Source organism: Nelusetta ayraudi, unplaced genomic scaffold, assembly GCF_046127955.1.
Source record: "Nelusetta ayraudi isolate G7.1 ecotype Tasmania unplaced genomic scaffold, CSIRO-AGI_Nayr_v1 ptg000235l, whole genome shotgun sequence".
Lineage (NCBI taxonomy): Eukaryota > Metazoa > Chordata > Actinopteri > Tetraodontiformes > Monacanthidae > Nelusetta > Nelusetta ayraudi.
In genome coordinates, this window is record NW_027466284.1 from 186,742 (window position 1) to 202,446 (window position 15,705).

Consider the following 15,705-nt stretch of genomic DNA (forward strand, 5'->3'; position numbering starts at 1 on the left):
CTCAGCTACGTCCCTTTGCCACTGTGCACCATGTGATTATTACTTTCTTACACACACACTACACAGTTGACTGCAGCAGCCGTCTGAGTAGGAGTCCAAAGTACGCGGCAGTGACGTCAGCGTTCCTCTCCACAGGGAATCAAACTGCTGGCCATTCCAAAAGACAGCAGTTTGCGCCTGCAATTATGACTGCGCAGCTCCAGACTGGAGAGACTTCTGACTGTAGCGGCGTGATGGATGAGAAGATAAGAGTTTACATTGTTATTTCAGTGTCGAGCTGAAGTTAACGTTCCCTCTTTGCTCCTCTCACGGTTCATGCTGGATGTGCATTTGAACCGCTTCATTGAGTTCTTGATCATTTCAAAACCTCCATCGCACCAGCAGGAGGTTTGAATTGGAGGTTTGCACCTCATCCTTTCTATTTTTTTTTATAAGTGGGACAAATTTCTGTTAAAAAAAAACAAAACAACAAATTTGTGCTCACTGCACTGTCACATGACCAAATGCAGTAAATGTTTGCGGCTGAGCAGATAACAAAAAAAAAAAAAAATCTCCCTATTGCTCAGGTCTCTGTAACCCTAACCCTCCGTAAAGAAGAGTTTCCGGTGCCGCCACTGAGCCGTGCTCTGGCTGAACGAGGTCTTCATTCATCGCTGAAGGCGTTCGTCAGACATCCAGACAATGAAGAAACCACAACACACAAAGGGAATTTTCCAACATGGTTCTGGTTTACTTTGAGTTTGTTTTTCTCTTCGTGAAGGGGTCTGGGGCTTTCAGCTTGATGTCTGAATGGTGGGAACTCTATCAATAATACAAAAGAGGTAAAGGGCAGAGTGTAAACTGAAGGTCCAGGATGTTCTCGTGCGGAATGGTTGAAACCCTGCACTGACATCCAGACGGTACCTGTGTTTAAAGAAGGTTATTGCTCAACCAAAGCTGACTTTGTGAAAAAAAAAAGACAAAAATCGCACGTGCACACAAACACACACACAAAGTGGGATTAAAGTTGAAGTTGCGCCGGCCAAATCTGGTGAAGGAGGCCGACGGGTGGCAAAGACACAGACACAGCTGATACAACTCAGCTCTAAGTAAGCATCGCAGGAGTGAGCTCTGCTGAGAGCCACCGTGGCGGAGCACCACGGTGCAGAAGCACCACATCAGTCGAGCTTAGGCGCTTCCAGACAGAAGTGAAGTCTCATCCTGGCACTGCGGTCACATGACAGCGGAGGGTGATGGGTTATTCCAGCTCCACCAGCAGGTCTCCCTCTCCCACCGTCTCCCCCGGCCGACAGTGGACGCTCTTCACCTGGGGTGACCAGAGGACGCAGCACATTACACAGGCCGCTCATACACTCGCTGCCTCCGTCTCTACCGTCCATCCTGCAGGGTGACTTCATCAATTCATCACTCTGGGGTGTGATGACTCGCAGAGGATTTACAGATTAATGGACTATTGCCCTGGTAATCTTGATTATATCTTGAGAAACTCAGGTAAAGAATGACCACACACACACACACACACACACACACACACACACACACACACACACACACACACACACACACACACACACACACACACACACACACACACACACACACACACACACGTCAGTCAGTCTATCCAGGTTGAGTTCACGTGCGAGAGAAAGTACAATCCATTATAAATACAAGCAACAGCTGCAACAGAAAGTGGCAACAAGTTATCTTCAAGTTTTTCAAGCAAAAATGAAATTTGGTCTAAAAGAAAAAAAAAAGAAGTTTTTAATTTTTCAATTCAACTTCGTTTAAAAAAAAAAAAAATAAAATGCTTCATATATGACGCAGAAAAAAAAAAGACTTTCGTGAATGAAGATGCCAAGACAATTGTAATTGTAAATAAGAAGCTAAGAATTGCATTCACACTGACACTGCTGGTATACATTGTGATGAGAATGCGTCAACACTCTGAGCCTTGTGGCGCAACTTTGCTTCTTGTAATATCATAGAATAGAATCGCCAAACTGTGGCCCAGCTGCCAGCATTCCAACGGTGTGTCATTACCTTTGCTTGCTTGGCGGCAGTCAGACTGTTCTGCATCTTCATGGCTTCAATCACGCAGATCTCTTGACCCTCTGCCACCTACAGACACAGCAGCAGCAGAGCAACACGTCCTCAACCAGGGCTCAGACTGACTGGCAGCACCTGACAGCCAAGCTGCGTCTTCAATGTCTGACTGATAATAATGATAATAATAATGATGATGTGTTTGGCTAGAATGACAGCTCTACAGAGAGCAAGTTCAGAATATTTACAGTAGCAGAATAAAGTAGATGATCAGTGTGAGCAGTGAGCAGCATGTGGCTGAGGGTCCTGTGTGCAGGCTGTGGAGTGCAGACTTGGGGGTGGGGGGGGGGGGGGGGGGGGGGGCAGTGTTACCGTGTCTCCAGGCTTGACAGAGACGGCCACCACCGTGCCAGGCATTGGCGAACGCAGGATGCTACTGGTGTCTTCTGCAACTTTCTCTGGCATGAAAGCGTTGAGCCGTGCAGCCAACTTGGACAGAATGCGAACCTGAAACTGTTTTGTTTTTAAGAGGGAGGCAACTCGTCAGTAAAAGGTCCAGGTGAGGCGGCGCAAAGGGTCCGCTTTAATTATTATAATAACGCAACATAGCTATAGGAAACACTGAGTGCAAATGTGGCTGTGAGCTTTTACTGATCAGCTTGGATCATTAGAGCGCCACTGCAGTCCTGAAAAACATGGACATTTATCTTCCTCCCTTTTCTGTGTTGATGCAAAAGTGTTTTCTGCAGAGTCTGAAGTGCAAACGACAGCTTTCAACACAGCAGTTTACCGAGCAGATTCCCTTAGAATTAAATATCAGCTTTGAATTTACACGACTAAACAAGTCTCACTGCACGTCACGCCGCAGCCCGCTAGCTTAGCACAGAGCCATGGAGAAGTCTGCGTGCGATTGCGTAACAACAGACGTGCGGCCTCACCGATGTACCGAGGAACTGCAGGACAATCCTTCCAGAAGCATCCCTGGACAGACACTGGAAGATTGAAAGGTTGCTTTTGTGACAATAACAAAGACTTTTCATACACGTTTGAGCCGTGTGTGTGTGTGTGTGTGTGTGTGTGTGTGTGTGTTAGAAGGGAAGTGTTGACGACACGGGCACCGGGGTCTTACCTGCAGCGTCCTGTCCGTTCCATTGATGGTGACGGGCAGCAGCGTCGCCGCCAAGTTCCACTCTCCACTCACCTCCACCTTCCCTCCGTCCACCTCCACCTGCAGAGGAAGACGGTTACTGCCTCGGCCGCCCTGACGCCTGCTTGCCTTCCACCTGCGTGGAAAAACTCTTCAAACTGATGAGGAAGTCTCATTGATGAGGAGAACTAACTGCCGTCGCAGGCTAGCACCTTGTAATTGCACCGGAGAAGCACCTGAACAATGAGCAGTGTCTCTGTCACTTGAATTATTTATCATCATTTTCAAGGGCATCACTCTCACCTATTTACTAAATCCCTTACTTTGACTTTTTTTTGCACGTCGACATCGATTTTTTTTTCTTCTTCAAAGTGTGAGTGGATGGTTTATACTCACAGTAAACACATTTGCAGATTTGGTGACATCCACAGTGTAGCATCCATCTCCCAGTTCTGCACACAGCTCCCACTTGCTGCATTTTACGGGAACTGAAGACACCCTGCAAAAAAAATGTCATTTTCAGTCGGGCCAATCAATTCCGTCTGCTATGAAAATGTCTCTTTTTTCTTTCTTTGAAATACAAACGTCTTGACTGTTTTTTTCTCCGCTCCCTGACCTCTGAGCTTTCTGCCTGCTTTCTGCCTGCTCACCTCAAGCTGCCCAGGACCTCCTGCGAGCGGAGCTGCGCTGTGATGTAGAGGGCTGCCGCTGAGGCCAGCAGCTCCCGGCGCTTCTCCACATCCAGCTGGTGACCCTTGAAGCCGTCGGGGTAAACCTCCGGCAGGAAGTTGGTGCTGATGTCACCGGAGATGAAGCGAGGGTGTGTAATGATTTCCCGGAGGAGAGGAATGTTGTGGGTCACCCCTGAAGCCGTGAGGAGACACACGCTGCTTTGAAGAGTTCCATACAGTACAGTTCTCAATGTGTGTGGTGGATTTTCTTTACCGTGTAATTACAGCTTGTTTGGTAAAACTGTTTTTTTTTTTTTTTTTTTTTAAACTGCTATAAAATGATTAAGAACAGCCCAGATTTCATAAACCTGTCTGGTACATTTTTTTTCCTGTCCAAACATCGTCAAAAGCAGCCCAGTGAGGTTGTCACTGATATTAAAGGAAACACTGTTGTGTTGTGTGACCTCTTAAAGAGGAACTCTGCCTCTGGCTCTGAGGGCAGCCAATTGGAGACCTGAGTGGCTGTGCTGGTGCCGGTTTGCTCAGCCCCAGTGTTGAGTTTGTTTGCGAAGCAGAAACGATATTGCGACACCAAGTGGACACATTTAGAACAGCACTTTCATTGAAAAATTGCAGTTTTTATATTTTGCAAAATCGTCTCGCGGGCCGGAAAAAAAACATTTTGCGGGCCTGATCCGGTCCCGCGGGCCGCATGTTTGACACCCCTGGTCTAGACTTAAATGAACTGCAGACCCACGTGGTGCTGCAGTTGATGCCTGGATGTGACAACGTACCTCTGATGACATAGTTGTCCAGAGCGTCCTCCATCCTGGCCAGGGCCTCAGCTCGAGTGCTGCCGTAGGTCACCAGCTGCAGACACAATCAAACACACAAAGCTCATCATCATCACCTGCCAAGCGGCTCATTCGTTCACACGTGACGTCACATGACCCACCTTGGAGATCATGGGGTCGTAGTAGATGCTGATGTCGCTTCCCTCCTGGATGCCGCTGTCCACACGAACCTGACAAGAACATGCGGCCGGTGAGTAGAGGGTGTGTGTGTGTGTGTGTGTGTGTGTGTGTGTGTGTATGAATCAATGAACACACACTGACATTGCTGAGGTTGACTGGCTCTTGGTACTGAGACAGCCGTCCTATGGAGGGGAGGCCAAAGGACTTGTAGGGATCCTAGAAGAAGAAGAAGGAGAAGGAGAAGAAGAAGAAGAAGAAGAAGAAGGAGGAGAAGAAGGAGGAGGAGAAGAAGAAGAAGACAGCTCACTGGTAACACAGCAACTGAGAAGATAACACAGACAAAATTGCATTTAAAGTTGTTTCAAGCCTCACTGACCTCCGCATAGACACGACTCTCTATGGCCCAGCCATTGATGGGTATGTCTTCTTGTTTGTGCAGCAGCTGGTAGCCTTTGGCAACCCTGATCATCTGCTCCACCAGGTCCAGGCCAGTAATACACTCTGTGATTGGATGCTCCACCTGAGGTCACAGGACAACATGGTTACAGCTGACTAGCAGTTTGCTGCCCGGTGAAAACGCAACGAGGAACCCGACCTCCTCAGTTCTAACTGAACTGAAGGCAGAGTACTGGCCTGCAGCCGTGTGTTCATCTCCAGGAAGTAGAAGTTCTTCTTGGAGTCCACCAGGAACTCCACGGTGCCTGCTGAGGAGTAGTCCACCGCCATGGCCAGCTGCACCGCCTGCTCGCCCATGGCTCGCCGGGTCTCTGGGTCCAGGAAGGTGCTGCACAGGCCACGAGACAACCGGTGGGAAACTGACTTTACTGGAAATGTAACTCAATCTCTGATGGGGTTTATATATCTTCACAGGATCTGGCTGTAATATTCACCCGCATTTCAGCACAAGTTCATGAAATTAGAATCACAAGATGGATTTCTTATGAAAATGAAAAAAACGTCCACCACTTCTGTTCAAAACGTTCTCGCCGATGGCTGGAACCAAACGACAGAGGCTGCGGGCTGCGTGAACCCACCTGGGAGCTTCTTCAACCACCTTCTGGTTCCTCCTCTGAATGGAGCACTCCCTCTCGTTCAGCCACAGAGCGTTGCCGTGCTTGTCAGCCAGCACCTATGAACGACACGAGGTGTAAATTCCACAGCAACACTGAGGGAGCGTCCTGGCGATGTGTTCAGAAGAAAACCGCTGCAGCTAAAACCAACTGACAGAGACGATGAGCTGCAGACAGCAGATAGCAGCCAGTCTGCGTCCATCCTTATTGGTTGCATGTCACAGAATGAGCTCTGAAGACGTCAGAGCATTGGTCAGAGCACACAGTGAGCAGCCAGCCGGAGATGTGGACGAGACAACTGCAGTTTTTTTTTGACGCAACGCTGCCTTTGATGACATGCAAAACACGAAACAGAGGCTTTACTGCACTGCCGTCACACCGGGGCTTAGTGCTGGTCAACATCTCAGCAGGCCAACGTCAGAAGCTTTCAGTTATTAGCTGTGCATGCTCACTTTGATCAAAAAAAGACATTGTTGTCTCGTATTGAGTTTATCCTTGCAAAGGAGCTGCTGCCAGCGGCGTGTCGTACCTGTATCTCAATGTGTCTGGGGTTGTCGATGTACTTCTCAATCAGCAGCCTGTCATCTCCAAAACTGGACGCCGCCTCCTGGGACGAGAAGCGGAAACCTTCCCTGCGGACAGAGACACGCAGGCATCTTACTGTTGTCCCTGATGACACTGAAAAGATAGGAGGGTCTTCCTCCTCACTGAAGCAGACGCCACAAAGCACAACATCGAGGTTGACTGCCTGAATGTTGCAGCAAACGCTAGGCTAACTCAACGACGCACAAAAAGTCACACAAAAAGCTAGATGTGTGCATTCCCCAGTGATTGACCTCTTGACAGGGCAGTCTGACCCCTGTTTCTCAAGGTCAAGCTGCCCCTCGTTAAACTCGCAGCTTTTATTGAGTAAAAATTCCTAATGAGCGCGAGCGAGAGAGAAAGAGAGAGGAGCGCACGGATACCTGGTCTCCTCGTCGTTCCAGGCGATCCTCATCCCTTTGCCTCCTCCTCCTGCAGAGGCTTTGATCATCACAGGGTAGCCTGCCGACAGCAAGACATATGGCAGCTATTCATGCAGTTCACAGCAGCTCTATTGACCAGGAAGTGCATGCAGATGAAGGCTATTTGATCAAGGTTGCGCTCGATTGAGTGCAAAACAAAGAACTTGATTAGTGTCACAAGGCGAGGTTGATCAAACTATCCGGCCGAAGCTGAAGCAGTTTGCGTTGAAACGCCGCCGCTGAACAGCTGAATGGTTTGATGTGTCACCTGCCACGGCGACTGTGGCAGGTGACACAAACTGGAGGATTGAATGACGACAGCCTGAGGGTGTTGAGAAAGTAACCACTCACCGATCTCTTGAGCGATCTTCACAGCGTCCTCAGCAGTCTGACACAGAGGAGTTCACGGTTCATCAATCAATCAATCAATATTGTTTCTTTTTTTTTTTTTTTTAAACATTGGATAATGACCACACAATTGCGTTGACATGGAATCTTTTCTTCCCTGCATTTCAGGTTTTTTTTAAAACATATGTTTCTTTATTCTTACACAGTTTGCATGCACAGCATAATGAACTCATCAACATTCGAGCTCAGGCATGGGCAAACTATGGCCCGGGGGCCACATGCGGCCCATTGAGTTTTTCAAACTGGTCCGTCAAAATGAAAGAAATGATTTTAATGGCCAGTAAGTCATAGAACAGCTGTGTATCATCCATTTTTGAAGTCATTTCAATAAAGAGCTGAACACCGTGGGGCTTCAAACACGCTGATTTTGTTGTAACAATTTTGTTTGTTATCAACCGACATTAAAACCACGCGTTTCCTGCATATCACATGACATGTTTTCCTCCTATGAGGAGAGTCACCAGAACACTGCGTCCATCTGCTCCTGCTCCGGCCCCCTCTGTGGCCCGCCAATCAAAAGGTTTGCCCCGCCCCGTTCGAGCGTCTAACTGAACACGTTACACAGCTTCACGTGTGTGTAACGTACCTCGACGACTCCATCAAATCCCGGGATGGTGTTCACTTGAGCAGCCTTGGCAATCAGCTTGCTCTCAATTTTATCCCCCATTGCCTGGATGGCATGGGTGTCGGGTCCGATGAACGTCACGCCCTCCGCTGCCTGGTAACAAATCAGGCGTGACATTCAGCATATCGCCCCGACCACGCCAAGATAAAGGAGAGAGTTCAGGTCTGAGGAGATTACAAATAATAAAGGGCTTTTCACACACACACACAGTCCTGACTCCACCACTCACCAGTCTCCTTGCAAACTCTTTGTTTTCAGAGAGGAACCCGTAACCCGGATGGACCTGCGCAGAGGGAGGAGAGTCCTCACATTAGATTAGATAAAACTTCATTAATCCCCGAGGAAATTCAGGTGGTCAGCTGCACTACATTCACTCCAACAATAAAAAGCAGACAGGGGGGAAAAAAAGAAACAGACACAACCTAGAATAAATAAAAAAAAACTATTAAAAAATAAAATAAAAAATTAATTTATCTCCCGCCAGTGAAGATTGAAGTTGCTCTGACCCCCTCCCCCCCGCCCCCCCCGACCACCCTAGAGGCCACACAGGGACTCACGGCTTGGGCTCCAGTGGATCTGACGGCATCCATGATGGCGTCCATGTTCAGGTAGCTCTTACTGGTGGGGGCGGGGCCAACACAGAACGCCTCATCCGCCATCTTCACGTGGACCTAGGCACCAGCAAACACATGCAGATGTTGGACCACAGTTTACATCTGTACATGTATGTATAAGTATTGAGACCTGCTAGAGTTGTTTTCTGTTGTTTTCTGTCATATAAACTGAATTTAGTTGATAAGTTTGTATTTTATTTGAGTCTAGGCGTTGGTACATAGAAGTTTACACTTCTTCCTCCCCCTTTTCCAACATGAACAATGTTATTCTCTTGTATTTTTCACTGGTGTGCCGTTTTATTTATACATTTTTTATTTTATTTTAATTTTCTTTTGTGTGTTTTTGGTTTTGTATCCTTTTTTAATTCGCTTTCCTTTCTTACATGTTCAAAATCAATCAATCAAATCAAACTCCAATATCTCAGCAGGTGCTCAGACTCAAGGTCTACTGTCATGAAGAAATACACAGACAGTCTATAAAAAAGACCCACTCAGTATCTTCATGACACGGTGGTAATGGAGGAAGTGAAGCTGCAGGGCTTCCATGTTCTCAGGAGACGGCTGCACCCTCAGGTCTGCTCCACTCTGCTGCACTCCTCCTTCTCCTTTGTGACAGTCGTTTCCAAGCAACTGCTACTAATCACGGCCGGCTAGGAAGCAACTCCACTGATGTCATCGATCAAATGAGGACAACCGTGAGTGGAATCAAGGTCTTTGCTGCGCTTGGATATTCACCCATTGAAAAAACCAAACAAACCCTGCACAGTCGTCAGCCTTCAGAAGTCCACGGTGCCCCAGCGTGAGTGGTGGCAAAACTACGGCTCGGGATCCAAAGAGAACACCGAGGTCACTCTGGTGAACACCGAGCAGGCATCTTAGCCGGCTGTCTTGCTGCTCTGGACAATGATTCATCCAGCTGGAAGGTTAGCTGGAGTATGGAGGTCTGCACGTCCACTTCCTGTTTGCACTCAACCCTCTTTTTGCTGGAGGCAGGAGGAGCTGATGCTGCTGTGCAGCAGGTGTACATACACTTCATACAGTACAGCATGACACATGCATGCATGATGCCGCTTGAAGTGACGACAGCAAGCCCCTGGGAGTCCAGGATGGTCAGCGCCAAGGACAAACCTAACCCTAAGCCTAACCCTAAGCCTAAACCCAACCCCAACACAAACACAATGGAAAACTTACAGCGCTGGAGTCGACGTCACTGTGGACGGCGACAGACTTGATGCCCATCTTGCGACAGGTCTTGATCACCTGATACAAAGAGAGAAAACAAAGCACATGAATGGTGATGACAGCTTTGTTACAAGCCCCTCCCCTCTGATGCTGCACGAGCACAGCGGCTGTGAGTAAGCAGGCAGTAATGCAGCACTTTCACATGGATCTGGTGCGATAAAAATAAAGTTTAAATAATCACATAAAACCTTTATATTCTGTTTCACAGGTGATTGAAGTCAGGATTTTGTTTAAAAATTATATATTTTCTTTATATGATGTGAAAGCCAAACACCGGCAACAAGATCTTAATATATGCAGGTCAACTGATGATTGGCTGTCAGACGCTCAGATTTACTTTCTCAGATATCAGAATTTGGCACAGACATTTGATAGGATGGGATCATTTGGGTCGGTGCTGCAGCTGCACGGAGGTATCGGTACCCGGGCCTTGGCGTGTATCTCTGCAGCCTTACCCTGCAAGCAATCTCTCCTCTGTTGGCGATGAGGATTTTATCAAAGGTCTGTTGAGGGGAAACAGATTCAGTGTTGTTGATCAAAACCCAAACACGTTTAAAACCAATACAACCATGCATTGTGTCAAGAGAAGAAGATCAGAGAGCTGAGCTTTACTTTTTCACTGGAGCTGCTGCTGCTGTATGATGCGGTGCTCTGGACAGCACAACATCTGGAGTGGAATGAACCATTCTGCAAAAACAGGATTTGATGAGACATTAGAAGGGAGGTTTTCAATTCTCAGGACCCCAATAGAAACCCAAAGTGGGCGTTCACCCATTAATGAAGCTTCCGCTGATTCAAAAAGCTCCATTGTCTGATGAAGTTTAGATTAATGAAGGATTTTTTTTATACCATTAAAAAAATAAATGTACTCTATCATCATAGAAGTTCAGGCATTTCTGCTGTGTCATGCTTATGTTAATAAATATCATTAGGGTGTAATAAGAAAGGTCAATTGTGCCAGCTAGACAGCCCCGTCACAATAAGGTGACCTTAAAGCACCACTGACTGATTACAATATCTGGCATTATACTGCTGTTAAAGTCTCACAGTAAGCCTGACAAGAAAGGGCAACGGAGTGGTAAAGCAGCAACAACATCTCTTTTTTATGATTTTAACTTGTCCTCTGCCCTTCCGCAGTAAAAAAAAAAAAAAAAAAAAAAAAAAAGAGTCTTAAAACCAAGCCTGTCTGAATGCCGATCTGCCGAGAGAAGCCTCTGCCCAAAATACATGACAATCTTTTTTTTTTTTTTTTTTTGGTTTGGTCACAGTCTTGCAAGGACTGTCAAAGTCAAAGCCAGAATCAATCCAATCCAACACTGAATCATACTTCATTTCATTTCCATTGCTGCTTCTGTTACACTGTGGATCGCTCAGGGTGCTGCAGTTGATCCCAGTCGTCGGCACTTTACTGCAGGGACAAACGAGAATTTGCCCTCACACCTGCAAACAATTTAGACTTCCCAGCTGGCCTTGCGTGTGTGTGGGAGGAAGCCGGAGCACCAGGAGGGAACCCACACAGACACACAGCACAGGGAGGGCACGCTCCTCTCAGAGAGGGCATGAACCCACAACCTTCTAGCTGTGACTGCACAACTGAAGACAACAGGCCTCACCACACAACCTGTTCACAGGATTATATTTTTATTTTTTTGTCTTAAACCCCTCCCACCATAGCCAAGACAGCACTGAACCTCTCCACGCCATAGTCTTCCTCACAGAGGGATTTAAACCCTTCATTCGGGTCTAGGACCACTTTTTAGTCTACGGTCTAACTGATACATTTCTCAGTGGGTTCTCACACCAGACTGCATTTAGCCAAAGCCTCAGCATGCTGACAAATGTGCTCGATTCAGGCGACCCTGCTGCTATGGAAAGTACAGCGGTGCAATGCAGACTGCAGTGCACCTATATGACCCACAGTCCTCGCTGTCAGCACGTCATACCTCCGCCAAGGACACGCTCACTCACGCATATAAACTGTTGCTCATAAGCAGTTTATGTAGCCGAGCCCGTCTGCAAAAATGATTCAATAAGCAATAGTGTTCACGACTTTTATTTTGAAGGCTTTAAAGAAACGGGTTTTTTTTCCCCCTTTAAAAAAAAAGAAAAGAAAAAAAGTTCGATAGTTGTGTCGATGGCATTAAACTTTTTAACTCAGCGAGTTACCCCGGTACCTGTTCCCGACAGCGCATGTGCACTTCTCAATTCTTCCAGACATTCACAACTATCTCAAGTCTCAAAACGCTCGGGGTTCGCTCCGACCTCGGTTCGGTCCCGTCAGTTTTAGCGGCAGCTGTCAGCGTCAGTGGCGGCGAGCAGCACCGACGGCTGTCGGTTCGACCTACGAGCTCGCCCTGTGCGGCGCCGCAGAGAGCAAACGGCTCACCTTTAAAGTGAAAAGCAGTCTGTTCAATGATGGAGAGAGTCTGTGCGCCGCCATGTTGCCAAGCAGTGACCCACCGTCAACAGCGCGACAGACGCGGTGACGTCAGAGCTTTATCGGGTCCTGAGTGGTGGAGAGAGAGGCGTCACCTCCGCTGTTTTGTTTTTTTCCCCCCCTGCTAACTTTATGGCAAGGCTCGAATGACAACACGTTATGAAACATTATCTTCAAGGAAAGTAATATCCATTGTAGATGGTCAAAAAAAGACATTATATTCACAAGTGTTTTTTTTTTTTTCAAAACCCATCTTTGGAAAAACAAAAACAAAAAAACAACAGCAATGTATGTCTGTATGCTAAAAGTGCGATGTAGCTTAAAACAAAAGCGAACAAACTTTTGTTGCCGTTCAGGATCAATTGTTATCCTCTGTGCTGCCATGCCACTGGGTCAGCCGGACAACATCTAGGTCGTTTAGAACCAGAACATTGAGATCGTTTGTTGTACTTACCTGTTTCTTTATCAGTATCAGTGAGTCATTCGGCCTGAAACGTACTGTTGTCTTCATTCACCAAATATATCATCTTCTTACCTGATGGCTATACTAAAACAGAAAGTCCAGTATGATAGGCCCACGGTGTAGTATACAGTAATTGTTAACACACACTTCTTGCTACTACTCACATAAAATTCAGACACTTGGGCACAAATAACTAAGATAAAGTTCCTTGTCCTCTTGTCTGGTGCCCTTTAACCCAAACATGTCAGATTTATTAAAACCCTCCTGTAAATCTCCCCCCCCCCAAGCGGTTTACTTTAAGGTCATGCTCTGCAAAACAACAGACACGCCTTCATTTAACTGAAATAAATCCTAAACTTTGTTGAAGCAGATTGTGTTCGCCACGAGACCAAGTAGTGAATGAAACACCTCAGAATGGTTCAGTCTTTGTCATCGAACACGAGACAGGATATTAGCGATTGAGTAATAGAGCTAAGAAAATAGCGTCAGAAGTAATCACTCAAAAACATAATTTAAAATTAACTTTATAAATGCTTCTCGGAAAGACATCTAAAAGAACACAATATAGATTGCAAAATAATAACAAGATATAATAACACAGTTCAAATGGAGAACAACTTGAAGCCAAAGGTTACATCTCTCACCTTATAGTTAATGTCCACTTTTGTATCCCCTCCTGCCATGCAGCAAGTATTATCCTGATCTTTGATGTGTGCGACACGCACACACACACTCTTTTTAATACCCTGCCAGAACACAACGGTGTCTGAACTGTTATTCAGACGATCGATGTCAATGTCATCACGGAGGTGCACCTTTTACACACCTGCCCCTCTTTTCAAAATGAGTTCACATCTTGTGTCAAGTATTATAGGGAGTCCCATTTCTGCAACAAACAAAAAGGAAATTGAGAAATTAAAAAACAATATATACTCAAAATAATGGCTCTAAATCATAAAGTTCAAAGAGTTTTTTTGGTGGATTATTATTTCTTTTCTTCTTTTTTTTTTTAGTCAATATAGTCAAAATGTTACCAGAAAAAAATATTTCAAATAAAATTTTACATTGTTTAATAATTCTCATGTCATTGAAAAATGGCAAATAAAAAAAAAAACATCAGACACTGATGTCCTCTTAAGAGATCTTGACCTTTTGGTAGCACACTCTTCTGGCAGGTCTTGACATTTTATTATTTTTGATGAGGGCACAAATTTATCCATAACTGACCTTTTAACCAATGCTTCAGATTCTTTTCTTAATGTAGAAACTTTTTTCTGTAGCAAAACTTCACTCGACATCCCTCTTCTCTCACTTGGCCATTTGCCAACACAGTGTGTTTCCGTCAATGTGTCAAACTGAGACGTCATCTTTTTTTTTTTTTTATGGGTGCACCGTTTTGATCATCAAAGGAGAAACACAAGGTCGTCCGATACACATTTTTTTTATGTTAAAGAAATATGGGTATGACATATATGGTAATATATGCAACCTTGGGGTTTGGACTTAATTGAAAATGGAGTGTAAACAGATGCAGGTAAAGTAACCTACTGACAGGTCCGTAGAGTCCATGAGGTTAAGGAGACACTTGATGATCAACACAAACCAAGATCAGTCGCACTGCTTTCAAGTTGCAGCTCCTCTGCCGGCTGCTTGGATGAGAGCGTGACCACGTTGAACACTTTTTATAACAAAGTTATTACTAATCATGTGTTAGGAGAGGACTCTTTTTTTCTTTTTTTTTCCCTTCAGACAAAGTGCTTGGTGGACCACCTCAAAGCATCTGAGAGCCGTGCCTTTGACAACACAATCAGATGTTTTGTTTTGCTTTTTAAAAGAACCTTTTGATACCACATAAAACAGTGCGCGTATAGCATTCTGCTGCCTCCAAGGTCCAGCGTGTAAGATTTGTAGCAACCGACGGAACATCTCCTCGGGTAGGATTCAACGCAGAGCTCTACTGGGGTTGTTCTCGTGCACCGTAGAAAAGAACAGGAGCATTGAGGCTGGAACAAACGGCAGTAGGAGCTGCACGCGAGGACCTCACTGACGGTCCAACACCATGTTGGATCACTTCTGGAAATGTTTCCCGTGAACGGATGTGAATGAGCTTTTCTCAGAATGGACTCCACCGAGTTGAAATGTAGTTTAAAGTGAAAACGACTCCTCGGAGAACAAATCACCTCCAGAGCTTTTTCTTTAGTGTGGGACGAAACAAAGCAAACTTTTGAGATAAACGTGAGAGTTCATTTGACTGAATTCCTCGAAAATCTCAAAGGTGCATTTCTTAAGACGAGCAGGCCCAGAAACTACAGTTCTACTAGTGTGACCCAGAGGGCTAATAGTCAAAGTGTGTAATGGAAACAGTTACCAGGGACACGATGCAGTAGTAAATGCAGAGACCCCCACCCAAATATTTTGCACCTGTAAACAGATAAAGGTCCATTACCAGCGGAGAAGGGGGCGTGTCACCAGCTATGGCAGCAGATTCTAACATCCTCTGCTCAATTTACTGATTACAGTTTCCAAAAAAAAAAAAGAAGAAGAAAAAAAAAAAGAAAAAGTTAAAAATTAAAAATTGTAGCTAGGTAGCTCATGTGAACTGTATGTAAACGTATTGACTGCTTGGCTTGTCCACTCTGGGCTGCTGTAAAACTGTTGGTAGTTGACCAAGGACCAAGATGAAGATCCATGCATCTCGTGTTCCAGATTAGTGTGCACATGTGATTGACTGTGTTATGGATTTCTGCTGACAAATCTTACCCACTGGACCTTTAACGTGCCATCGCTAGAATCTCCTGCCACTTGCTGGAGTTACAATGAAAAGTGCTACTATGAGCTTTTGTTAAAATGACCATTTTGTCACGGTGGCAATAGCCCTTGAAACAGCTTCAATTTGGAGGTCTTACACTTACAGATCGCTAGCCCACCGCTCTCAAATCAGATCCAGATCAATAAAAAAAAAAAAACCCCGCTCTCTTCATATTGTTTAACAGCAGGCAGGTGG

The 15,705-nt window shown here is 45.7% G+C and overlaps 1 protein-coding gene across 1 annotated transcript; it reads right to left on the bottom strand.

Annotated features, from left to right (window-relative positions):
* Positions 1-706: 706 nt before the first annotated feature.
* On the bottom strand, positions 707-12,326 carry pcca (propionyl-CoA carboxylase subunit alpha). Its single transcript, XM_076016682.1, has 23 exons — positions 12,188-12,326; positions 10,414-10,488; positions 10,257-10,304; positions 9,751-9,819; positions 8,503-8,616; positions 8,175-8,228; positions 7,907-8,038; positions 7,264-7,300; positions 6,874-6,952; positions 6,438-6,540; positions 5,873-5,967; positions 5,472-5,622; positions 5,215-5,358; positions 4,980-5,054; positions 4,820-4,888; positions 4,659-4,734; positions 3,844-4,057; positions 3,590-3,692; positions 3,176-3,274; positions 2,985-3,038; positions 2,419-2,559; positions 2,044-2,121; positions 707-1,306 (listed from the first exon to the last, which is right to left on the bottom strand). The coding sequence occupies exons 1-23, from the start codon at positions 12,239-12,241 to the stop codon at positions 1,238-1,240; spliced, it is 2,133 nt and encodes a 710-aa protein (XP_075872797.1). The 5' UTR covers positions 12,242-12,326; the 3' UTR covers positions 707-1,237.
* Between the last annotated feature and the right edge of the window lie 3,379 nt (positions 12,327-15,705).

What these genes read in the sequence shown, in the direction of transcription:
- pcca (XM_076016682.1), bottom strand. Translation starts at nt 12,241, where the DNA reads ATGGCGGCGCACAGACTCTCTCCATCATTGAACAGACTGCTTTTCACT. An exon ending in AGATGAACACACGGCTGCAG is followed by an intron (nt 5,359 to 5,471) that starts GCCAGTACTCTG and finishes CTGTGACCTCAG; the next exon opens with GTGGAGCATCCAATCACAGA. An exon ending in AGAGTCGTGTCTATGCGGAG is followed by an intron (nt 5,055 to 5,214) that starts GTCAGTGAGGCT and finishes TTCTTCTTCTAG; the next exon opens with GATCCCTACAAGTCCTTTGG.